Source organism: Danio rerio, chromosome 4, assembly GCF_049306965.1.
Source record: "Danio rerio strain Tuebingen ecotype United States chromosome 4, GRCz12tu, whole genome shotgun sequence".
Lineage (NCBI taxonomy): Eukaryota > Metazoa > Chordata > Actinopteri > Cypriniformes > Danionidae > Danio > Danio rerio.
The window spans coordinates 60410480-60437500 of NC_133179.1; the positions used below are offsets into that span (position 1 = coordinate 60410480).

General features: G+C 35.3%; 2 protein-coding genes across 4 annotated transcripts in view; both read right to left on the reverse strand.

Moving 5' to 3' along the window:
• Window positions 1–15850, reverse strand: part of LOC137491022 (NLR family CARD domain-containing protein 3-like) — a 68033-nt gene extending 52183 nt beyond the window's left edge. The window contains exon 1 of the mRNA XM_073948275.1: window positions 15630–15850. The gene's annotated coding sequence lies outside the window, so the exon portion shown is untranslated. The remainder of the gene's footprint in view (window positions 1–15629) is intronic.
• LOC108183674 (NACHT, LRR and PYD domains-containing protein 3-like) overlaps window positions 1–16209 on the reverse strand; it is a 30607-nt gene extending 14398 nt beyond the window's left edge. The window contains exons 1-3 of one of the 3 annotated variants that reach the window (XM_017355534.4): window positions 16038–16209; window positions 15829–15926; window positions 222–500 (exon numbers count right to left, since the gene is read on the reverse strand). In XM_017355534.4, the coding sequence (XP_017211023.3) occupies window positions 222–480 (259 nt within the window). In that variant the 5' untranslated portion in view covers window positions 481–500; window positions 15829–15926; window positions 16038–16209. Of the gene's footprint in view, window positions 1–221; window positions 501–15828; window positions 15927–16037 lie in introns of those variants that run through there. The other 2 variants (XR_012402489.1, XM_073948283.1) reach the window with 2 other exon arrangements.
• Between the last annotated feature and the right edge of the window lie 10812 nt (window positions 16210–27021).

The following is a 27021-nucleotide window of genomic DNA, read 5'->3' on the forward strand; positions in this document are numbered from 1 at the left end:
AAAGTAACAAATTCAGATGAACAAAGACAAACAATATATTCACACACATTAGCTATATACATCATATTAAATATATTTACATTCATTGCTCAGAAGCTGTGCAATACATGTTATGCCAATACATCTGACTCAAAAACCATTGCTAGGACAGGGTTTTAACATGAAAGATTTGAACTGGAAATGATCACATTTGTAAAGTTTAACAGTGAATTAAACAATACCTTGCTTCTGTGTATTCTCCAGATCTTCAGCCAATTTATTCTGCTTGATTTTCCTCAGGGTGTCCACTGTGATCTTCACAGCTCCTTCTGGTCCAAAACATGACACCAACTTATCCACGGTATCCAACCTGTCTGCATTCTCCATTTCAGCTTTTGAAATCTCATTATGGTCATTCACTAAGTACCACTGAAACCTCGTTAGATCAGCTTTTAACAGTTCATTCAATGAGTTGTCGAGCAGCTGTTTAACATTCGCCATGGTGCTTCACCCATTCACAGCTACAGGACAAGAACAGCAACATCTGAATTAGTTTCACTATAACACATAGACCTAAGCATTTATTTATTACTTAAATAATGAAATTTACCTCTAAGTAGAAACATAATTTATCGGAAAGCTAAACCTTGAAAATTTATTGTGGCTATTTTAAGTGGCTGTTACTTAATAGGAACAATGTAGATGTTTGCTTGTCTGCTTGTGTCTTGAGCAGAATCTCTGTAACTCTTCTTCCTGTATTATCATACAGGAGTGTTTATTTAGATGTTCAATTGGTTAAACACAACCCTTTTAGAAAACTAATAAAACCAGTTTTAGAAAAGACTTCAGATGACAGGTGAGACCGGTGGAGAACCACACACATATCAGGGTCCCCGCGGGTCCTTAAAAAGTCTTAAAATGTCTTAAATAAAATTTTCGATTTTTAAGGTCTGAAAATGTCTTAAATTCTGTAATTTTCCATAAGGAGGTCTTAAATTTCATGTGGGATCTTAAATATCATGTCCGACTCGTCTTATGGCGGCAAATCAATGCCAATATAAATCGAGCGCAGCGGTGATGTTTGCGCGCGAGGAGAAGTGAACCGTGAGCAGATTACAGGTCTACACGCGAGTAAACTACAGCCCGCGAGCGCACAGGGGATCTTCGAGCGCGCTCAACTGATCTAGCGCGAGAAAACAAGTCCCGCGCGCGCACATCATCATCTGTGCGCACGATGGACGCTCTCGCGAGCGAGGTCATGCCTACAGCGCGCGCGCGATCAGTTCTCTCCGCTCGCTCGCTGGTTCTTCTCTCTGCTCGCGCGAAACATTTTGGATTTTTTTGAGTTCTAGGGCGGGACTTGGTTTACTTGTTATCTCTAACGCTATTGGCTACTCTACCTTTCCGGAAGTTAGCCGGGATTGGACGCAGGTAAGCTAGTTTCCCCGTTAAATAAAAATATATAGGATATCTTATCATAATGTCACAGTATGAAACTAATAGACTTACTTTCTCAGTAATACTAGGTGACGACTTACTTTCAATAATGAGATATTTCTTGTAATAATTAATCTCATAATAATGCCTATTCTTACCATCATGACCAAGTCATATAATGACATATCAAAATAATGAGATATATTCTTGTAACAAACTTTATTTCTTGGGAGAGAAAGAGAGAGTTATACCATGTGGCAAAAGATCTCTCCATTAAACAGAAATTGGGGAAAATATACATTGGCTAATAATTCAGGACGAATAATTCAGACTTTAAATGTGTGTTTTGAACCACTTGATGAAGTTTAGCACCTACATTTAAACTGAACTCAAGCCAAACGTGTTAATATTTATAAAAATCTTTTTTTTCTAAGACTCGTTGTCCTTGACTCATTTTCTATGAAGAACAAGTCAGAATAAATTAGATAGACAATAGTATACAAAATAGGCTACACATGCATGAAGTGCATAAAGTACAAAGGTTTATAGTAAATATATTGCCATTATTCTGTTATTCCACTATACAGTTAAAGTCAGAATTATTAGCCCGCCTGAATTAATAGCCCCCTGTTTATTTTTATCCAAATTTTTATTTACTTCAACTGCATATGTGACCTTTAAGATGTGGGCCTGTCGTATAGAAAGTGGTATTTGTATGCCTCTGAAGTGGAATGATGTAATGGATACATGCAGTGAGTAAAGCCAAACGAAGATTGTACAAATTAAATTGTTGCTCAATAGGTGGCGATAAACACCCATCTGAATGTCTGTCACTGTATTTTTTTATGTTTAATTGGGCTAATCATTTTTGATTGAAGTCTTTATATGCAGGTTATTCAATCATTAACTAAAAATGAGATTGAAAAATATATATAATATATAGATATATATATTTTACACTGATCTATATTACAAACAATGTTAACAATTATAATAATATACAAAGCTGCACTGCACATATAGTATGCATTGTATGGAAAGATCTAAAACGCAAATAAACTCTTCTGAAGACAATATTTCCTAGAAAGATCATCCCCAAGTGTAATAATGAGCACTGCTGTTGTGGTTAATAATGAAGTAAAATACAACAAACCAGACAAGTGCTGCACGGACAAATCAAATGGGTTCAGAAAGTGTTACAAGAATGCAAGTCATTATTTTAGAAGATTAATTTTTATTATTTGACTGTTTCTCGAGATTGAATCCTCATAAAGTTCTCAGAAAGTTTCTTATGATTATGACTTGCAAATTGTATATATATTTAACGGCGTGATCTTTTAACCTGCGTCCAATCCCGGCTAACTTCCGGAAAGGCAGAGTAGCCAATAGCGTTAGAGATGACAAGTAAACCAAGTCAACCAAGTAATCTGCTCACGGTTCACTTCTCCTCGCGCGCAAACATCACCGCTGCGCTCGATTTATATTGGCATTGATTTGCCGCCATAGATTTGCCACGATACTTCACCACATCATTCTGTGTTGACACACTAAACATTTTCCTGTTTTTTTTTTGTTTGTTTAGGTAAAGTCTTAAATTTTCATTTTAGAGGACTTAAAAAGGTCTTAAAAGGTCTTAAATTTCCTGTTAAAAAATGTGCAGATACCCTGCATATGTCCACTGTTAAAAGACCCTGGCTTACTACATAATATGAATACAAATACCCATCACTGTGGTGGTACCCTGAAAGTTTACATCTTATCATTCATATGGGGTGCAAAATAAGGGCCTATCATGGACATTTAAAGATACAGTGATACTTATTGTACCTTATTGGTACATATTTATCTGACAGTGTTGTAGAATTATTGCAAAAAAGTAAACACTGAAAAAAAAATTGAAGACTAATTATGTTGGCTTGAGAAAGCCAACATACTGTAATGCTACTTAAACTTATTATGTTGGCTTGAGAAAGCCAACATACTGTAATGCTACTTAAACTTAATATGTTGGCTTGAGAAAGCCAACATACTGTTATACTACTCTGTCCTTGAAAACAAACGTATCTCCTCCTAGGCCGTTCATGCCACAAGGCCCAAATGTGGTCAAAATGTGCCTTCTGCATTCAAGATTGTTGCTATATCTCCTCATGCCTATAAGAATTATTGTTTTTTTAATAAAAAAATGTTAAATATTAAATTTTTATAATCCGGGCATATTAAAAAAATTATACAAGCCCCAAATTTGGCCAAAAGCTGTATTTAGATGTGTTAGATTTTGTTGCTATATCTTTAAGGTTTATCAGACTTATAGTTTTCCAATAAATAATTTTTAAGCATTATTTTTCTTAAAATATGGCAAGACATTTTTGACTTAAACTCCATATTATTATTGATATGGCAAGCCATTTTTGCATGCATCACTTTCACACTTATTAAGCATTGTATTTTCAAAAAAATACGGCAAGCCATTTTTACATAATGTTCATTCCCTTAGTCCCTTTATTAATCAGGGGTCGCCACAACGGAATGAACCGCCAACTTATCCAGCATTTGTTTTACACAGCGAATGCCCTCCAGCCGCAACCCAACACCAGGAATGCATAATGTTCAAGTCCAGTTTTTGACACTCATAAAGCCTGTCATAGAAACATCGGGGTTGATTAAGGTCACTCATATTGCCAAGAAGCTTTGATGTATCATCACTAACCTGTCAAATGTCCCCATAGCAATAAAACAGTATAACCTAGCAACCATTTAAAAAAAGCAATATCTCTACATCAGAACATCGTAGGGACCTGGGCATTGGCTTGTTTGACTCATGCTAGCAAATGGGACTACCTGTGTACTATGCATGGTAACAATGATAATGGAAGCCAAGTCTTAATAACAATTCGCTACATGCTATGAATGATTATTTAAATGCAATAACATATGCTAGAAATGCCTACTAAGTATTAGCATTTGATCAAACATGTACACGAGCATTGCCATTTAGCAACTGCTTAGCAACTACCTAACAATGCCATTATTGTTTTAGCAACTGCCTAGCAACCACTTAGCAACCGCCGCCGTGCTTCCTGCCAACTGCCATTCCCAGCCCTAGCGCAGTCACGTTGGCTTTCTCAAGCCAACATCAAAGTTTATCAATAACTTTAGGTTCTAGTTCTTATTATTATTATTATTATTATGTTGGCTTGAGAAAGCCAACATACTGTAATGCTACTTAAACTTATTCTTATTATTATTATGTTGGCTTGAGAAAGCCAACATACTGTAATGCTACTTAAACTTATTCTTATTATTATTATTATTATTCCGGCTTCTGACCAAAAAAAAGCAATCGCTTCTCCTCCCAGGGCTTAGATGCTACAAGCCCCAAATTTGGTCAAAAGCTGTCTATTGCCCATGAGATGGTTGCTGTATGTCCTCATGCCGATAAGATTTGTAGTTTTTGAATTAAAAATTTTTTGAATTAAAAAATTGTAAATATTACAATCGAGTATTTGGGGCATATAAAAAAGTATACAATCCTCAAATTTGGCCAAAAGATGTGCTTTAAATTGAAGATAATTATCATATTTATTTGGTGTAATTATAAATAACAGTTTTCCTATAAATATTTTTTTTATATTAAATTTGTTAATTTCAAACCTAAAGCTTGTCAGAGTGTCCACGAGATGGCGCCAGAAGACTATTTTTGAGCCCTTTGGAATTGAGTTTACTGCACCTTTGCACCTTTTACAATTTCTTTCCATTCGGTCCGGTCGGACCTGAATGTCTTTATACCGTTGTAATCACGTGTAAATTCTAACAAAGACAATGTTTGCACTTTTTAAATCACATTTTATTTATTGTGCAAAAATAAAACATCCAAACAGCATCATAACCAATAAAAACACACAGCAAAGAAAATGTATTTTAAAATAGTGAATATATATATATATACATACAATGTATGAAGATTTTTTATATCCCCTTAATATGCTCTGCTGTTGCTGCATCAATTTCTCTCTGTAACATCTGGATTGCAATTTACACTGCAATGTTCACAATTTATTATTATGGGGGGAAAATCCAAACAGTATTATAATGTTTTAAAGCAAAAATGTTAAGAACAATTATTTACAAACAGGTAAAATAAAGTGTGTGTATATACATATATATACATACAATTGAAGTCAGAATTATTAGCTCCCCTGTTTATTTTTTCCCCAATTTCTGTTTAATGGAGGGAAGATTGTTTCAGCACATTTCTAAGCATAATAGTTTTAATAACTCATTTCTAATAACTTCTTTATTTTATCTTTGCCATGATGACAGTAAATAATATTTGACTTGATATTTTTCAAGACACTTCTATACAGCTTAAAGTGACATTTAAAGCCTTAACTAGGTTAATAAGGTGAACTCGGCAGGTTAGGGTAATTAGGCAAGTTATTGTATAACGATGGTTTGTTCTGTAGACTATCAAAAAAAAATTGCTTAAAGGGGCAAATAATTGTGTCCCAAAAATAGTTTTTAAATAATTAATAACTGCTTTTATTCTAGCCGAAATAAAACAAATAAGACTTTCTCAAGAAGAAAAATATTATCAGACATACAGTGAAAATTTCCTTGCTCTGTTAAACATAATTTGGGAAATATTTAAAAAAGGGAAAAAAAAATCAAAAGGGGGTTAATAATTCTGACTTCAACTGTATATATGTATGTATATATATACATACATATATACATATATAACACATACACACATTTATGGTTAGGGTTAAAAGGATTATTTCTTAATCCCCCTTTTATGTTAGCAAAAACATAAGTTTACTTCAGATATTTCTTTCAAAACAATATTCTGTGCCGCAAAAGAGCCTTCTCCTCACTTGTGATAATGACAGTGAAGCTTTTGGTCTATGCTGTACCAAAAAAAAAATAAAATCACCCAGGTGATGACAACTAAATATTAAGATTATAACATTGTGTTAGTGGCCAGTGGGGTGGAACAACGTCATTGGTCAGAATTAACCACGTGATGAAGACGGCCTAATATTGTATTTAATGCGATTTTCTTCCTGTAAACTGTATATATAACTATATATATATATATATATATATATATATATAATGCTGCAAATTACTGTAAATTGACTGTACTCTATATTAACTGCAAAAATTATAAGACTGATTAAATAAAAGACAAATTAACTAAATGTATGTGCTATTGTTTCATTAGTATTTTAATGTAATATTTTTCTTCATATGATATTTATTATAATGTAATTTTGTTCAGATTATAATATATACTATAAATACTAACTATACTATAGTGATCTGCATTAAACAACCTGAACAAATCAGTCCTCTCTCTCTCTCTCTCTCTCTCTCTCGATTTGATCAAAAATGTAAATGAGGCCTTCCGATTAACAGTCCAGTGGACCCTAGCAACAGCCTAGAAACCACTCAGAACACCCTAGCAACTACCTAGGAATGCCTTAGCTACACCTTAGCAACCGCCTAGCAACCACTTATCAACCGCTGTGCTTCCTGCCAACTGCCTTTGAGTCCCCGGCACAGTCACGTTGGCTTTCTCAAGCCAACATCAAAGTTCGTTAACGAACTTTAGGTTCTAGTTATTATTATTATTCCGGCTTCTGACCAAAAAAAAGCAATCGCTTCTCCTCCCAGGGCTTAGATGCTACAAGCCCCAAATTTGGTCAAAAGCTGTCTACTGCCCATGAGATGGTTGCTGTATGTCCTCATGCCGATAAGATTTGTAGTTTTTGAATTAAAAATTTTTTGAATTAAAAAATTGTAAATATTACAATCGAGTATTTGGGGCATATAAAAAAGTATACAATCCTCAAATTTGGCCAAAAGATGTGCTTTAAATTGAAGATAATTATCATATTTATTTGGTGTAATTATAAATAACAGTTTTCCTATAAATATATTTTTTTTATTAAATTTGTTAATTTCAAACCTAAAGCTTGTCAGAGTGTCCACGAGATGGCGCCAGAAGACTATTTTTTTTACCTTTGCACCTTAAAGAGGCACTTTCCCTTTAAGAGGCGGAGATATCCGGGCTGACTGTTTTTGCTCTACAGAAAGTTCGGCTCATTTCAGACGTGCTTGTTACAACATTTGAAGCTGTTTACATTAAAATTTCTCAGCGAAAATACACAAATCCAAGTGATACAACTCTATTTAGTGTTCCTTTAAGAGGCAAAGAGATCTGTGATCAAAATCGAGGTAAGATTGAACTTAATTCTGGTCATCAGTCATTCTTATTATGCTCGCGGTGAACTCCATAAAGCGTAATAAAACTGATCTGGATGCAGAATCATCCGCGTCGGAATCGACCCGCATGCATTTCTGTCTGCTACCCTGTGAGTTTTAAATACATGCCTCTGATGTTGGCAGAAACATAACTTTACATCAGATATTTCTTTCAAAACAGAATATTCTGTGCCGTGAAAAAGCCTTCTCCTCTACTTGTGATAATGAAAATGAAAGCCATGCGAACATTCACGTATATTATACAATAAACATATTTAATATAAAATCCTTCTAACTTTATTTTTAATCTGTATTTTAACCCTCTAAAACAGCTATGTCCTTGCCACAAAACTAATAATCCATCTTCAAAACCTACAATTTCTTTCCATTCGGTCCGGTCGGACCTGAACGTCTTTATACCGTTGTAATCACGTGTAAATTCTAACAAAGACAATGTTTGCACTTTTTAAATCACATTTTATTTATTGTGCAAAAATAAAACATCCAAACAGCATCATAACCAATAAAAACACACAGCAAAGAAAATGTATTTTAAAATAGTGAATATATATATATACATACAATGTATGAAGATTTTTTATATCCCCTTAATATGCTCTGCTGTTGCTGCATCAATTTCTCTCTGTAACATCTGGATTGCAATTTACACTGCAATGTTCACAATTTATTATTATGGGGGGGAAATCCAAACAGTATTATAATGTTTTAAAGCAAAAATGTTAAGAACAATTATTTACAAACAGGTAAAATAAAGTGTGTGTATATACATATATATATACATACAGTTGAAGTCACAATTATTAGCTCCCCTGTTTATTTTTCCCCCAATTTCTGTTTAATGGAGGGAAGATTGTTTCAGCACATTTCTAAGCATAATAGTTTTAATAACTCATTTCTAATAACTTCTTTATTTTATCTTTGCCATGATGACAGTAAATAATATTTGACTTGATATTTTTCAAGACACTTCTATACAGCTTAAAGTGACATTTAAAGGCTTAACTAGGTTAATAAGGTGAACTAGGCAGGTTAGGGTAATTAGGCAAGTTATTGTATAACGATGGTTTGTTCTGTAGACTATCAAAAAAAAATTGCTTAAAGGGGCAAATAATTGTGTCCCAAAAATGGTTTTTAAATAATTAATAACTGCTTTTATTCTAGCCGAAATAAAACAAATAAGACTTTCTCAAGAAGAAAAAATATTATCAGACATACAGTGAAAATTTCCTAGCACAGTTAAACAAAATTTGGGAAATATTAAAAAAGGGAAAAAAAAAATCAAAAGGGGATTAAGAATTCTGACTTCAACTGTATATATGTATGTATATATATACATACATATATACATATATACATATATAACACATACACACATTTATGGTTAGGGTTATAAGGATCATTTCTTAATCCCCCTTTTATGTTAGCAAAAACATAAGTTTACTTCAGATATTTCTTTCAAAACAATATTCTGTGCCGCAAAAGAGCCTTCTCCTCACTTGTGATAATGACAATGAAAGCCAAGCTTTTGGCCTATGCTGTACCAAAAAAAAATAAAATCACCCAGGTGATGACAACTAAATATTACGATTATAACATTGTGTTAGTGGCCAGTGGGGTGGAACAACGTCATTGGTCAGAATTAACCACGTGATGAAGACGTCCTATAATATTGTATTTAATGCGATTTTCTTCCTGTAAACTGTATATAACTATATAACTATAACGATATATATAATGCTGCAAATTACTGTAAATTGACTGTACTCTATATTAACTGCAAAAATTATAAGACTGATTAAGTAAAAGACAAATTAACTAAATGTATGTGCTATTGTTTCATTAGTATTTTAATTTAATATTTTTCTTCATATGATGTTTATTATAATGTAATTTTGTTCAGATTATAATATATACTATAAATACTAACTATACTATAGTGATCTGCATTAAACAACCTGAACAAATCAGTCCTCTCTCTCTCTCTCTCTCTCTCTCTCTCTCTCTCGATTTGATCAAAAATGTAAATGAGGCCTTCCGATTAACAGTCCAGTGGACCCTAGCAACAGCCTAGAAACCACTCAGAACACCCTAGCAACTACCTAGGAATGCCTTAGCAACATCTTAGCAACCGCCTAGCAACCACTTCTCAACCGCTGTGCTTCCTGCCAACTGCCTTTGAGTCCCCGGCGCAGTCACGTTGGCTTTCTCAAGCCAACATCAAAGTTCGTCAACGAACTTTAGGTTCTAGTTATTATTATTATTATTCCGGCTTCTGACCTAAAAAAAGCAATCGCTTCTCCTCCCAGGGCTTAGATGCTACAAGCCCCAAATTTGGTCAAAAGCTGCCTACTGCTCATGAGATGGTTGCTGTATGTCCTCATGCCGATAAGATTTGTAGTTTTTGAATAAAAATTTTTTTTAATTAAAAAATTGTATCGAGTATTTGGGGCATATAAAAAAGTATACAATCCTCAAATTTGGCCAAAATATGTGCTTTAAATTGCAGATAATTATCATATTTATTTGGTGTAATTATAAATAACAGTTTTCCTATAAATATTTTTTTTATATTAAATTTGTAAAATTCACACACAAAGCGTGTCAGAGTGTCCACGAGATGGCGCCAGAAGACTATTTTTGAGCCCTTTTGGAATTGAATTTACAGCCCCTTTAAGAGGCACTTTCCCTTTAAGAGGCGGAGATATCCGGGCTGTATGTTTTGGCTGTGCAGAAATTCGGGCTCATTTCAGACGTGCTTGTTACAACATTTGAAGCTGTTTACATTAAAATACTTCAGCGAAAATACACAAATACAAGTAATACAACACTTTTTAGTGTTCCTTTAAGAGGCAGAGAGATCCCTGGTCAAAATCGAGGTAAGATTGAACTTAATTCTGGTCATAAGTCATTCATATTATGCTCGCGGTGAATTCCATAAAGCGTAATAAAACTGATCTGGATGCAGAATCATCCGCGTCGGAATCGACCCGCATGCATTTCTGTCTGCTACCCTGTGAGTTTTAAAATGCATGCCTCTGATGTTGGCAGAAACATAACTTTACATCAGATATTTCTTTCAAAATAGAATATTCTGTGCCGTGAAAAAGCCTTCTCCTCTACTTGTGATAATGAAAATGAAAGCCATGCGAACATTCACGTATATTATACAATAAACATATTTAATATAAAATCCTTCTAACTTTATTTTTAATCTGTATTTTAACCCTCTAAAAACAGCTATGTCCTTGCCACTAAACTAATAATCCATCTTCAAAACCTACAATTTCTTTCCATTCGGTGCGGTCGGACCTGAACGTCTTTATACCGTTGTAATCACGTGTAAATTCTAACAAAGACAATGTTTGCACTTTTTAAATCACATTTTATTTATTGTGCAAAAATAAAACATCCAAACAGCATCATAACCAATAAAAACACACAGCAAAGAAAATGTATTTTAAAATAGTGAATATATATATATACATACAATGTATGAAGATTTTTTATATCCCCTTAATATGCTCTGCTGTTGCTGCATCAATTTCTCTCTGTAACGTCTGGATTGCAATTTACACTGCAATGTTCACAATTTATTATTATGGGGGGGAAATCCAAACAGTATTATAATGTTTTAAAGCAAAAATGTTAAGAACAATTATTTACAAACAGATAAAATAAAGTGTGTGTATATACATATATATATACATACAGTTGAAGTCAGAATTATTAGCTCCCCTGTTTATTTTTTCCCCAATTTCTGTTTAATGGAGGGAAGATTGTTTCAGCACATTTCTAAGCATAATAGTTTTAATAACTCATTTCTAATAACTTCTTTATTTTATCTTTGCCATGATGACAGTAAATAATATTTGACTTGATATTTTTCAAGACACTTCTATACAGCTTAAAGTGACATTTAAAGGCTTAACTAGGTTAATAAGGTGAACTAGGCAGTATATATATACATACATATATACATATATAACACATACACACATTTATGGTTAGGGTTATAAGGATTATTTTTTATCCCCCTTTTATCTTGGCAAAAACATAAGTTTACTTATTTTTTATAAGTAAAAAGATATTTCTTTCAAAACAGAATATTCTGTACCGCAAAAAAGCCTTCTCCTCACTTGTGATAATGACAATGAAAGCCAAGCTTTTGGCCTGTGCTGTACCAAAAAAAAAAAAAAATCACCCAGGTGATGACAATTAAATATTACGATTATAACATTGTGTTAGTGGCCAGTGGGGTGGAACAACGTCATTGGTCAGAATTAACCACGTGATGAAGATGGCCTAATATTGTATTTAATACAATTTTCTTCCTGTAAACTGTATATATAACTATATAACTATAACTATATATATAATGCTGCAAATTACTGTAAATTGACTGTACTCTATATTAACTGCAAAACTGATAAGATTGATTAAATAAAAGACAAATTAACTAAATGTATGTGCTATTGTTTCATTAGTATTTTAATTTAATATTTGTCTTCATATGATATTTATTATAATGTAATTTTGTTCAGATTATAATATATACTATAAATACTAACTATACTATAGTGATCTGCATTAAACAACCTGAACAAATCAGTCCTCTCTCTCTCTCGATTTGATCAAAAATGTAAATGAGGCCTTCCGATTAACAGTTCAGTGGACCCTAGCAACAGCCTAGAAACCACTCAGAACACCCTAGCAACTACCTAGGAATGCCTTAGCAACATCTTAGCAACCGCCTAGCAACCACTTCTCAACCGCTGTGCTTCCTGCCAACTGCCTTTGAGTCCCCGGCGCAGTCACGTTGGCTTTCTCAAGCCAACATCAAAGTTCGTCAACGAACTTTAGGTTCTAGTATAATATAAAAGCTCTTGGGATGTAGTTGTACATGCTCAGAATCCTCTAAATTAAATGTTGTTTTTATTGTGACACACATGGCCACTTAGACCTCAGTTTATGCTGTTTAATGCAGACATGCACTCAAAAAAAAAATGATATGTTGGCGTTAAATAACTTTTTTTTGTCCACTGGTTCCACGGAACTGAGTTAAGTTACCTTTAAGAAAGAATATTAATTTTAGTGAACTTAAGTTAGTTACATAAAGGTAATGTAATGTTGTTTAGGTCAATCAACGTAACATTTATAATTTAGCTTTATTCAATGTAGTTATTTAAGTTCCATTATTCTAAAATTGATATTGTTATGTTTAACCAAATAAAAAAACTGTTTCCGTTTTATTCAGTTTATTCAATAGCATTTTTACAATTTTACACATTTTCCAGCAATCAAATGATTATCAAAATCTAAAAATTGTCTTTATCTCTATCTTCACTTATTACAATAATTTTAAATATTAATACTATTAAAATAATAGTAATACAAGTATAAAATAAATTAAAAACAATTAATTATTTACAAAATATGCTTACAAAAGCATCATAAAATACACTTTTCAAAATGATACTTTTCATATATTACAAAAAACATTCAAAAAATTATATTCTGCCTTCAAATGATTCACAAAAATATACTTAGAAAAATTAAGTCGTCTTTTGTAAACTATACTGTACCTTCTTTACACTGAAAAAGCAGATAACACTTCAGTTGTTCAAAGAAAGATTAACATTTTAAAGCAAAGTAACACGATCAGCACTACACCATAAATTAGACCAACCATCACAGAACATGCAATAGCTACACACATTCATCTCTGACATTTGCACCATTTCTGCACATTTGCATCAGACACTTTCTTACAACCACTCCCTATATCTAAAAAACAAACACACAAAAAAAAAAAAACATTGTGCATGAAGTCTGCTTCACACAGGTGAGTGGGCTTGACAAACCACATGTAGAAGCATTCTTAATTCTTAACATTCTTTGTATAATTAGCACATCTTGGGTGTACTGCCTCTTCTTGTGGATTTGCTGAATGTCTCCTCAATTGTAAGGTTCTTCAAAAGAGTCTGCTAAATGTTAATGTAACTACTGTAGATTCATAAGGTGGTGTTGCACATCAAGGTTTGTGCTTCATCATGCCCAGCATCCTAAAAATGTCAGATAAAAAAATAAACATTTACCAACAGATCAAAGGTGAAAGGAGGAATTGGTTTAAGACGAAAATACAAAATGTAAAAAAAAAATGTAAATAGCTTACCATGTACTTCCTTTACTTAGGGGCTTTGAGGATGCATTCACACCTTTTTTTCCCACTGGTGATGTTCTAAATGACATGAAGTGACAAGTAGTAATTTACTAAATAATTAGTAGTTAAAATTACTCGTAATTTTTACTGTACATCATTTTAATGTGTGTATAGGGATCTAAAGGCATAGTACGATCCACAGTCTCCTCAGCCAGATATGGGACTTTAGAGGTTGAGCTGTAAACCTGTGAGGAAGAAAATAAATGCGAGTGAGCAAAGATTTGTAATAATAAAATATAATAATATAAATATATACAATTTATAATAATATATTTATAATAATAAAAATAAAAAACACTGCAAACTACTAAACTTAAAAGTTTAAATGTGTTAGATGACCAAACAAATAAGCTTACATTAAATATGTCATCATGCTAGATGTCATCCTATTTAAGTGTCACATATGCTTGTCAAGTTTTTTTTTTTTTTTTTTTTTTTTTTAAGTTAACAGGCTTGTATAATAAAAATGTGCCAACACCACCTTTTAATTAATATTATGTAAGTTATCAAAACTGGCATTAAAACTTGACAAACAGCTTGATACTCGAGACTATCAATAGAGACTATCAAATCAATAATCAAATAACTTTTATTGTCACATTATCAGCAGCACGTCTGCTATGATGAGTAAAAAGCTAAGACTACCAACGTTTGCAACTTTATTTTGGGGGAGTTAATATACACAAAGTATAAAATTTCAAAGGAATGCAAAAAAACTAAAAATTTATCTGTCATTAATGTGAAAAAGTCTCAGGGAACATGGCAATTTCACAACAATACTATACACAAACACAACAAAGTATAATAAGGGAGTACATTAATGACTCAAATGTTGTCACAGCCTCAATATAAATACATAAAAAGTAAAAAAAAAATCTCACCTGTGTGTCCACATTGGGCAAAGCTTTGTGCACGTTCTCAATTTGTACTGTAATCTTTATCTTTTGATTCCCATAATATGGCGCCGAGCTGAGAGTGATCGTTGTGGTTTGAATCTTCTTCCTTCCTGTGTTGTTTTGAAACTGCGCATGTGCAGATATTACTCCATCTACTGACCAAAATGCAGTACTGCAGAAGCAACACAACTCCCTTTCATTCATGTTAATTAAGCGAGCTGTATAAATGTGAAAACTTACTTTTTCTAATTTTTTCCAACACAACACTTTTATTTTTAATACACAAACATAAGTGAATTGTTTAATTTAAACAGTTAAATTCTTTGGACCAACTAAAGCCAAAATTGATTTTTTTAAGTGTGGGAAAAGAAATAGATGATCATTGCTGCAGTTCAAGAATGTAACCAGGTAGCAAGAATTCTTGCACAGGTTTGTTATAAAGCTGGTAGAGCAGGCATTCATCCGCCACTGGCTTACAGCATGTGGGCCAAACATTGGCCAGGTTTGGCAGACGTGGCACCGTCTTTAAGGCAGCATGCAAGACATGGGCCAGATGTCAAATGTAGTATTTGGGTCAGATGTTATAAATTGCAGTGCAAGTTTACTGTATTCTGTAGCTTTTGTAAGGGCGCACTCACACTATGCTATCCAAACTGTGCCAGGCCTGTTTCCCTGTACGTTTGAGAAGTTCAATGCTCTGAATCAGTTTGGCAATTTATTTGAATATGTTCCACTGCATATCAAAACATAAAAACAATATAACTAAAGAAATGTCCACTGTGCTGAGCTTAATAAACACTCATAAGCACAGATTTCAGTATCAGAATGAGAAGGTTTTTGCTTTCTATGATCCTCTTCCAGAAAAACACTCGACATTAAAAGGTGTAAATGAAATCCTCAGAATGTCTTCAGCTCAGCAGTAAAGTCTCAGAAACACAAAGAGATGATCGACGGATTATCAGACGAAACTCATAGATGATATAAAGCACAGAAAGAGCAAACTCTCACCTCAAATAATGCCTGCAGATCTTCCTTTTCTTCCGCTGAACTTTTGAGCTGAACATCAGATCTGAAAACTCTTTCACCTCAGGAAAACACGTCACATCCTGTTTGAGACATGAGGAAATAAGCAGTCAGATGAAAACCCAGACACACAAGTAGATAAGTGTAGTGGCAAAAAGGAGGCTCTCTCAGTGGTCAAGAAGACAAATTCTTACCCAAAGTGTCTTTTAAAGTTTTATTCTTTGCAAAGAAGGTCACACAGTCATACATCAACAACAGTTTCTGCAGAGAGAGAGATGCGGAAACAGAGTGCGTTCTCTTTTTATTGAGTTTGTAATACCCACAAGGTCATCAGTGACATACAGGATGATACACAGTTACATCAGCACTTCATTTTAGAACATTTCAGCTTTACATCCTATCCGAACATGTAGTTTGTTAAATCACCATGTACTTATCCAGATCTTGTCTGGTGATACTCAGATGTTAAAGTGGTCACACTTGATCTAACTTAAACAGTGCATCCATGGAAGAAAAAAGACCATCATAGTGTACATAAATGAATTTCCACCACAATTCCTCTCTTTTTATCATTCATGGATAACACTAAATACATTATATACTAGTTTCATAATCACGATGTTAATCATTTAGCAGGTTTCTGCACACTCCATATACACTAGAGATGTTCAAACACTCTTCTTAATATAGTTTACCCATTAAGATTTACTTTTGCAAACATCCCTCTTCCCTGGGAGCCGGGCTAAATGAATAATCACTTTCATTGCGCTCCTGACCAAAATCAGACCCTCAGTCACCCCACAGAGGTTCAAACCACAGAAATCGGCTGTTAATTTGACATTATTATTGTTTCATACACAGTAAATTCTGGTAAACATTGCTTCAATCAGTTACAAATCACTTATACTACACATCATTTGTTCACCATTACAATACATCCACAAACATAGGAACACTCTGTTGTTACAGCACTCTTAAATATTCATCACATTTACACTCTTCTCTCAGTTTTCACGTACATGATCACTCTTTTAAGATTAACTACAGAACATGTCAACTCATCAGGTTTGCTGGTTTTGTTGGGACAGACCCAAAATACATTTTGTCATGTTCGTGTCTTATAATAAGGATGCCAAGTTGGAACAAGTGTATGCTTTATTTATCAGTTCAGTCTGCAGCCTCATGCTGTCTTATTCTAACTCCTTCTAATGTCACATGAACCCTTACAAACCTCTGATGCCATCTAGTGTTCACACACGTCATTACATACAATCACAACATCCCCCTTTTTCTCAGGCAAAACATTAACATAAACTTTAACATCTTTTGTCAGTGAATTTATCCATTTCTCCTTTAGTAAGACCCTATATTTTCATAACAATGAATATGCATTTTCTCAGTTTTAACATAAATTCAACCCAACATACCAACATGTAAACTATTTAAATGTCTTATCTTTCATTTACCCACTATAAATTCAGTCTATTAGGCTTTCTAACTTCTCCGGTGGACCTTCTCAACTCAGGAGTAAGTGTGTGTGTGTCAGTGTCACCATCAATAACAGGTGTGTGAATTGTCTCAGGTTCACCACAGGTCACACTTGGCTCTCCAACAGTTTCTTGTTGTGTTTTTAGCAAACTGCAACGATTACGCCTGAGGATTTGTCCATCATCAGTTTTCACTGTATAGGATCTTGGAGCTACTTCTTGCAGAACAGTTGCTTTTGTGCTCCATCCATCAGCATCCTCAACTCTGACTTGGTTGTTAGATGTCAAAGGTGAGAAATGTTTTGTGGTCCTGTCATAAAAGGACTTTTGCTTCATTTTCTGCTTTTGCCAGTTATGTTCAATCTTGGCAGGATTCTTTTGCTTCAATTTGTCACTTGTATGACTTGGTAATGTTGTCCGAAGTTTTCTCTTCATCAACAGTTCAGCTGGTGAGAAACCGCACTGAAGAGGTGATGCTCTGTAGCTCAATAGAGCCAGGTACGGGTCCGAATCACTGTCAGCTGCTTTCTTTAAGAGCTGCTTCAGAATGTGGACCCCTTTTTCCGCTTGACCATTTGACTGTGCATAATGCGGACTTGATGTTATATGCTTGAAGTCATACTGTGCTGCAAACTTCTGCCATTCTTTGCAATTGAAGCATGGACCATTGTCACTCACCACAATTTGTGGAATGCCATGCCTGGCGAAGATTGACTTGGCATGTGTTATGACACAGGTCGATGTTAAGTTTGTCAATAGCGCCATCTCGGGGTAGTTTGAGTAGTAATCAATTACCACTAAATAGTCCTTACTTCTAAGATGAAACAAGTCCATTCCTACTTTATGCCATGGTGCAGTCGGAAACTCGGCTACCACCATTGGCTCTTTGCTTTGCTTGCTTCTGTGTTTCTGACATGTTTCACATCTACTTATGAGTGTTTCAATGTCTTTGTTAATTCCAGGCCAGAAAACTGTCTCTCTCGCTCTCCTTTTGCATTTTTCGATGCCGAGATGACCTTCATGTATCCTGTGCAACATGTCCATTCTCAAAGCCTGCGGAATGACAAATCTGCCCTTTTTTAAAAGCAGACCATCCATAGCACTGAGCTCTCCTCTGATGTGATAAAATTGTGGAGATGCACCAACTGGCCATCCCTCATCCATGTTTCTCATGACATGCTGCAACTCCACATCCTTTGCTGTAGCCTCCACAATCTGGCTCGACTTTGTGTCTGACACAGGCAGTGCAGCTGACACCATATTTACGTGACATTGTATGTCTTCGTCAGTTGTACTCACACTGTTGCCTGCAGTTGCCCTGGATAGAGCATCCGCAAGGACTAGGTTTTTTCCTGGAGTATATATATTAGTTCAAAATCATACCTCTGCATCTTCATCATTAAACGCTGTATCCGTGGAGACATTTTGTTCAGATTCTTTTTGATGATGGAGACTAGTGGTCGGTGATCAGTCTCAGCCGTGAAAGATGGCAGTCCATACACATAGCTATGAAAGCGTTCCAAACCATACGCCAGCCCCAAACACTCTTTTTCAATCTGAGCGTATCGGCATTCAGTTTTGATCATAGCCCTAGAAGCATACGCTACCGTTTTCCAGTGCTCTCCTTCAGCCTGGAGTAAAACAGCCCCAATGCCATCTTTGGAAGCATCTGTAGATAGTTTAATCCACAGTGTGAGGTCAGTGTGTTCTTAAATTGCTGCCACTCATTCTCATGTTTAGCTGTCCATTTAAACTCACAGTCTCTGTGCAGAAGCTCACGTATACATGATGTCTTCGCTGTTAGATTGGGAATGAATTTGCCTATGAAATTGACCATCCCCATGATGCGAAGCACACCTTTCTTGTCAGTAGGCCTTGGCATGTTCTGTATTGCATGTATTTTATCCTGCTCCGGTTGAACACCACGAGCAGAAAGCTTGTCTCCTAGGAAAAGGATTTCCTCCACGCCAAACTCACACTTACTTTTGTTGAGTTTTAGTCCATACTTTTGTATGCGCTCCATCACTCTGCACAGTCTCTCGCTGTGTTCTTGAGCTGTGGATCCCCATATGATGATATCATCAATATAGACTCGAACTCCTTGTAAGATCCGGCCCACTGGTCCAACGGCGGCAGCCAATGGCACGGCAGAAGGGTCTTTGCGCGTCACTATCTTTTCATAAACAGCAGACATTACAATAAAGTAAAATACACCTCTTATGTATTATCTCATAATTTTATCTGACTCCATGTTATATATATATATATATATATTATTTATAATAGTTAATAATAATAATGATGATTTATAATTTGTTAATTTAGAAGGAATTTGGATGAATGTTTGAACCTTGTCTTCACTAGTAACTATTACATTCGTTCATTCGGGTGCTCATGTCGCTCAGAGAAATCGCCTCGGCCGAAGGCGTCCCTCACGGTCAGTCTTGAATATTAAACAGAGGTAAATTAACTAATACTTTAGATGGCCGCTACCAGCGCGCTCGTTCTAAAATACTTTAGTTAGTCCCGCTTAGGTGTACACCTTTGAGTTAAAATAATCATCATTTCTAATTAGAGGTTAGGGCATTAATATAAATGTACCCGACTACTGGACTCTATAGTAACTTTGGTTTTCACCAAGCCCATGGTTTCCCATATGAACTTAATTTAGAATAATATTACCTTCAAACAAAGGTCGGGTACCCAATCTAGGTTAGTCGTGCAACACCTTGTTGACCTAGATGGAAGTTATCGCCCTTTCCACCTAAGTACACAGCAAATTCATTGGGGTTAAATTTCTAGTGTTGTGGTAATTCAGAGTAAAGTGTTAAAATTCTAGAGTTAGATAAAGGTAAAATAACCCTCTCGGCGTTAGAAGCTGATTTGCCTCCTTGTCACACAGAGTAACGTATCTACCTTTGTAGAAAACCCTTGTATTAAAGAAACTAATCAGAGTGTCTGAAATCTCACCACACCCTCATTCACCTGGCCCTTAAATTGGTCAATTAGTTTAGTCTACTAGACAGAGTGAATGACCACAAATAAGTGAATTCAGACACCTGCTGTTGAACACCTGCTGTTAACAAGCACAATCACTGAAGGAATAAGAAACTGAAGGAAGAAATAAAACTACAGACACAGCCTCACAACAAACCAACTGAATTAAAACAGAGGATTAAACAACTCCATTAAATAATAGCATAAGCAGCTTCACTGATTACAGTTTGACTTCATTTCTGTAAGAATATATTTTTTTTATTAAAAATATTTCATTTGACCTCACCATCATGGAGATCAGAGGCTGCTTATTTGAGCTCTTGAAGCTTTACTCTTATATTCTAATGTTTCTCTGACTGTTATAGCTGTGTTTCTAGAACTCATCAGCTAGGACAAGAAAGGTCAAGAGAGACTATACTGTTTATGCTTAATTGTTATAGATAAAGTTTCAGGTGTTTAATAAGTTGATTCATAAAAATATGCAAATATAGTTGTATTAAAACTGCATGGGACAATACTTCTGGCTGTTTGCTGCTCTTCATAGAAGATTCAACAATTAGGATGCAATTAATAATTAGTGTCATGCACTAAACATTCAAGCTCCAGCTTGCTCTTTATGACACACAGATATCAAGAATCAACATATGAACCTCAACCGTGGTTGCTAAAAAAAAAAGCTGCATAGTTCATGCCGCAATGCATGCTGGGTGCCAGCATAGTACAAAGCTCCCAGCATGCATTGCAGCATGAATAAATTATGCAGCTTTGTGTTTTTACAATCTCTTTCTTTTTCTTTATTTTGTGTTGTTTTTAAGAGGTGATATTTCAGTAGAGTGTTTTTTACTTGATTTTTATTTTTTTGTTTGTCACCATTATTGAGATTCAAAGACTAATTGTTGATGTCTGTGTGTTTTTAAGTTTTGCCATAGATTAAACATTCTCATTGTAAATATTGGTTTTATTTTATATTAATGGAGCTTCAGTGGTTTCATTTATGTATATTATTTATTTCTCACACATATCTAATATGATATTGAATTAAAAAACAAACAAGAAAGGAAGGCTATGTTATCATTAATAATCTCTTCCAACTGACACTTTAATTTTCTTTTGGCTTTCCATGCTATATGTTTAAATAGTGTAATTAACACTAACTATAGCAGCCCAAATAAAAGACATTTATAGTGAGAAGTTGAAGAGCCCGACTAAAGTAGACTCTGTCCTCCATCATGGTGACTTCAATGAACAACAGAAATTTCATTAAGAGCTTTTTTTCACAAGACAGAAATCAAGTCAAAGGTCAGTAATAGGTGAAGCTCCATGATAAGTTGTTTAATTTGATTAGTTTTTTTTAAAGATGTTGATAAATAACATTTTTTATTGTGTAATTTGTTTTATTTTTATTGATTATTATTTTATTTAGAGTTTTTTTTCTGAGTTGATTTCATCTTTGGTTTTGGCTTGTGTTTTTCTGTCCTTCAGTGATTCTGCTTGTTAACAGTTGTTCATCAACAATTCTCAATCCTCCTTTAATTAGACACTTAATTGTCTCATTAACTTCATCACTGTCTGAGTGTTCAGCCCTCTGTAGTGAGGACACTAGTGAGGATTTTGCTCTGGAATTTAAGGCTTACGTGTGTTTGTATGAAAAATACAGACTATGGGATTTGTTTTTAAAAGAAATATTCTGGAAACTGAATTTACGAATGTAAAATGTTGAAAACAGCAGATTACTGGCAACCACTGCTGCCAGTATTTTGACATACATTTAACAGATATTTTACACAATAAGAGTTTGCTAATTAACACTCTGGGTGTTAAAAATTTTAACACTTTCAAAAGTGTTATTTTAACACTTATAGTGGTTCCCATATAAACACTGAGGGAGTGTTAATTTTAACTCTAAGGTAGTTAAATCTACCAAATCAAAAATTTGCAGTGTGAGATCGATAAAAAATACAGACTGTTGAATGTGTTTTTAACAGAAATATTTTGTAAACTGAATTTATGAATGTTAAAAACAGCAGATTACTGGCAACCACAGCTGCTGGTATTTTTCTGTAAAATCTAAAAAAGAAAAAAAAAAACAGCTAAACAGATTTTGTGTCACCATTGTGGAGGATAGTAGCTTATCTGTTCAAGTCCAAGATGAACTGAGAGTGTTTGATGTTATGCTGTATCTTCTTTTGTTTAAAGGTAACTGTGTAGTTACTAATGCAGTCAAAATAGGGTTGCTAATTTCAATCACAAATGAAAACATTTTTGCATTTAAAGACTTTACATTTTTTTGCACTAAGCTATAATTTTGTAAACTGAACAATGTATTAGTGCATGAAATATGGCTATTTTTTTGTAAATTAATACAGTTATATAAAACTTCCATGTTTTTCACAGAAAGATTCTGGCAACCACAGCTGCTGGTGTTTTTTTCGGAAATTTAACAGATATTTTACACAATAAGACTTTGCTAATTAACACTCTCTTGGTGTTGACAATGTTAACACTTTCAAAAGTGTTATTTTTAACACTTATAGTGGTTCCCATATAAACTCTGAGGGAGTGTTAATTTTAACTCTAAGGTAGTTAAATCTACTATCTAAAATTTGCTGTGTGCCATTCCTCCTGCACCACTGGAGTTAGTATGCATAGATTTTTGGAGTGCTGAGGATTGCAGTGGTCGCAGTGTGGATGTCCTGGTCATAACTGACCATTTTACCAAAATGGCCTGTGCTTTTCCCTGTAAAAGTCAATCTTCAAAGCAAGTAGCGAGGATTCTTTGGGATAAGTTTTTCTGTATTTATGGCTTCCCTGAGAGGATCCATTTCGGATCAGGGTGCCAACTTCGAGAGCCAACTCATACGTGAACTACTGGAAGTCGCTGGTGTGACAAAGTCTAGGACAACTGCTTATCACCCCATGGGCAATGGCCATGTTGAACGTTTTAATAGGACCCTGGGTAGCATGATTAGGTCATTACCTCCAAGGAACAAGCAAAAGTGGCCGCAAATGTTGCAAACTCTGACCTTTGCCTATAACTGCACAGCCCACGAGTCAACTGGCTATGCGCCTTTTTATCTAATGTATGGCAGAATTCCCAAGCTTCCAGTGGATGTGATGTTCAGTAGCATAGAAAGAGACTGTGCCATTGCTGATTATGATACTTATGTGAAACGTCTAAGGGATGACTTGAAAGAAGCTTTGTCTCTTGCTCAAATGAATTCTGAAGCCAGTCAAAAACGGCAAGCGGACTTGTACAACAAGAAGACAAAAGGATGCAGGATTGAAGTTGGTGACCAGGTTTTGTTGGCGAACAAAGGTGAACGGGGACGGAGAAAACTAGCTGACAAGTGGGACTCCACACCTTATGTCGTTGTTGATCTTAACCCTCAGTGTCACACATACCACATCCGTAACACCCACAATGGGTTAGAGAAGACAGTTCATAGAAACCTGCTTCTTCAAGCTAACTTCTTGCCAATTGAGACTGAAGGAGTTGAACCCTCATTCAGTGATGACTGTGAACTAGATGATTGTAGCAGTGCATTGAGTGGCGCTCTAACACCATTGTCTGCTTGTAGTCATGCAGATCGAACTGCTAGTTGGGTTGCAGAGACATTAGTCCCAGATGATGTCCCAGACAGTGTACCTATTGACACAGAGAGTGTTCTGTCATTGGTAGTGAACCCTGAAGCTTCTAGGACTTGTCTTTCTATAGAGCAGTCTGACGCCTTAAGTTGTGAAGATGTCATGGTTCATTCTGAAGTGACAAAAACTCATTCAGAGACAGACTCACTGGTATCAAACAGAGCTTTGACTAGGGGTGCAAATACCTCTGAATCTGTTGTTTTGTCTTCCAGTAGAGTTTCACTTCCAGTTAGGACTAGGGTCGGAAGACTTGTGAAGCCTGTAAATAGGTTAATTCAAAACATGACTCAAAATGTGAGAATGACAAGTTCAGTCAGTGAGTTTGCGAAATCTTTATTGTCATAAGTCCTGATAATCATAGGATAAAATCATTTTCCTTGTAGAATCTTATCTTTTGAGTCAATTTCTCACAGTGTGTGGAATTCTGAGTTTTCAAGACACTGTCTTGTTGAGGTCAATATGATGGTGTTTTGGGCACCATTATAGCAAGTGCGTCTTAGTAGGCCTGATCAACCTGTTTGGACCACTTACCCTGTTAGGTGGGAAGCATATATGCTGCTGTGACTTGCGTATTAAATGACAGTTGAGTTTCTCAGATAAATACTAGTTAAATTAATTTTTTTTCCTAATTGAATGCTTACCTTGAGGTGCAAGTTTTGTGAAGTTCAGAGGGGAGTATGTAGCTGAGCTAATAAGTATAAAATATACTAATGCAAATTATTAGTGAACTTCATCAAAACTTTACTTTTTAATTACTTTTGTTTTATATTTTCTTTTCTTAATTATAATGTTTTGTATATAGTTTTGATAGAGATGTTTTTTTATGCGGAACCATGTTGGCAAATGTTTATGGAGAGCACATATTAGTGGCGCACACAGCAACTCATGCGGTGTGTGGGCAGGCAGCGCCATCTTCAGTGTTGAATTCGCCGCTGACTGAGTTGGTTGCATGTTCTCTCGCTCTGCTAACGCGAGCCTGGTAAGGATTTTCAAGCGAGTTCACTGAGTTATTTTATGTGACAGTGAAAGTATAAACGTGATAAAACTATGATGTATCGAAGATGAATGTAAATAATCACATTTTGAGTGCTTAAAGTGACTTTCCTTTCTAATTGGCAGAGTGGAAAAAGAGAGAGAGATTTCAGCATATTATTGTGCTCTCTGTGTTTTTACAGGTATGTTTATTATGTTTTGTTAAGTGATGTTTGAAATCTAATTATACAAGTTGTGTAAAATGAGGTCTGTTTGCAAAGCAATATAATTTTGCATATATTAATGTATTTTATAGTGTTAAATGTTTATTTGTGTATCTTTTCTGATATTTGACACTATTTTTTATTCTATTGCTCACTAATGTAGTGACCAGTGAAACATTATATTCCTTTTACAACTTATCTGATGTATACTATAATGTTTATTTTTTTTTACTGCTAATTTTTGTAGTCTATTTATTTGTATTTATTTTCTTTTACCTATTGTTTTTGTCAATTTGTTGGCTATTATTAATGCAAAGAGTGTTGAATTCGCCGCTGACTGAGTTGGTTGCATGTTCTCTCGCTCTGCTAACGCGAGCCTGAGTGGAAAAAGAGAGAGAGATTTCAGCATATTATTGTGCTCTCTGTGTTTTTACAGAATAAACCAAACTTGAGACCTCCAACGCCGCTGTTGTCTTATTGGAAAAAAACACACACAACCAGAGTAAAACTGCTACATGAGCATCGCTCAAAACTTTGGGCTGCAGAGAGAAATTGGCGGAAAACTAAAAATCCTGCACAGCTCTTAACATACCAAACTCTTCTGTCCTCTTTCTCAGCTGAGGTTACTTCTGCAAAGCAGACATATTACCGTCTGAAAATCAACAATGCCACTAATCCTCGCCTACTTTTTAAAACATTTTCCTCCTTCACCTGCATCCTTCACACTTACTACTGATGACTTTGCTACATTCTTTTGCACCAAAACTGCAAAAATCAGTGCTCAATTTGCTGCACCTACAACAAACACGCAAGATACACAACCAACACCACACACACTCAGCTCTTTTTCTCAGCTCTCTGAGTCTGAGGTGTCCAAACTTGTGTTATCTAGCCATGCAACCATCTGTCCACTCGATCCCATTCCCTCTCATCTCTTGCAAGCCATCTCTCCTGCAGTCATACCAACACTGACTCACATAATTAACACATCTCTTGACTCTGGTTTATTCCCCACTTCATTTAACCAGGCTAGGGTAACCCCACTGCTAAAGAAACCCAACCTGGACCATACGCTACTTGAAAACTACATACCAGTATCCCTGCTTTCATTCATGGCCAAGATTCTGGAGAAAGTAGTTTTCAATCGAGTCCTGGACTTTCTTACTCAAAACAATCTCATGGACAACAAGCAATCCGGCTTTAAGAAAGGCCACTCAACTGAGACAGTGCCCTGCTCTCGGTCGTGGAGGATCTCAGACGGGCTAAAGCAGACTCAAAATCATCAGTCCTCATTTTGCTGGACTTGTCAGCTGCTTTTGACACTGTCAACCACCAGATCTTGCTATCTACGCTCGAGTCACTGGGCGTTGCGGGCACTGTTATACAATGGTTCAGATCTTACCTCTCTGACAGGTCATTCAGGGTGTCTTGGAGGGGAGAGGTATCCAACCTACAGCATCTAAACACTGGGGTACCTCAAGACTCTGTTCTTGGGCCACTTCTCTTCTCCATCTACACATCATTTCTAGGACCAGTCATCCAGAGACATGGATTCTCCTACCACTGCTATGCTGATGATACCCAGATATACCTCTCTTTTCATCCTGTTGATCCCTCGGTTCCAGCTCGCATCTCAGCCTGCCTGTTGGATATTTCACACTGGATGAAAGATCATCATCTTCAGCTGAACCTCGCAAAAACAGAAATGCTTGTAGTTTCTGCCAACCCGACTCTACACCATAACTTTCATCTTGTAACGCTGGACAGAATGTGCCCCAGGATATATGCCCAGTGCACGTGTTAGCAGTTGCAAGGCAGCAAAATGCCTAACTCATCCCTGGGTGGGCTTGAAC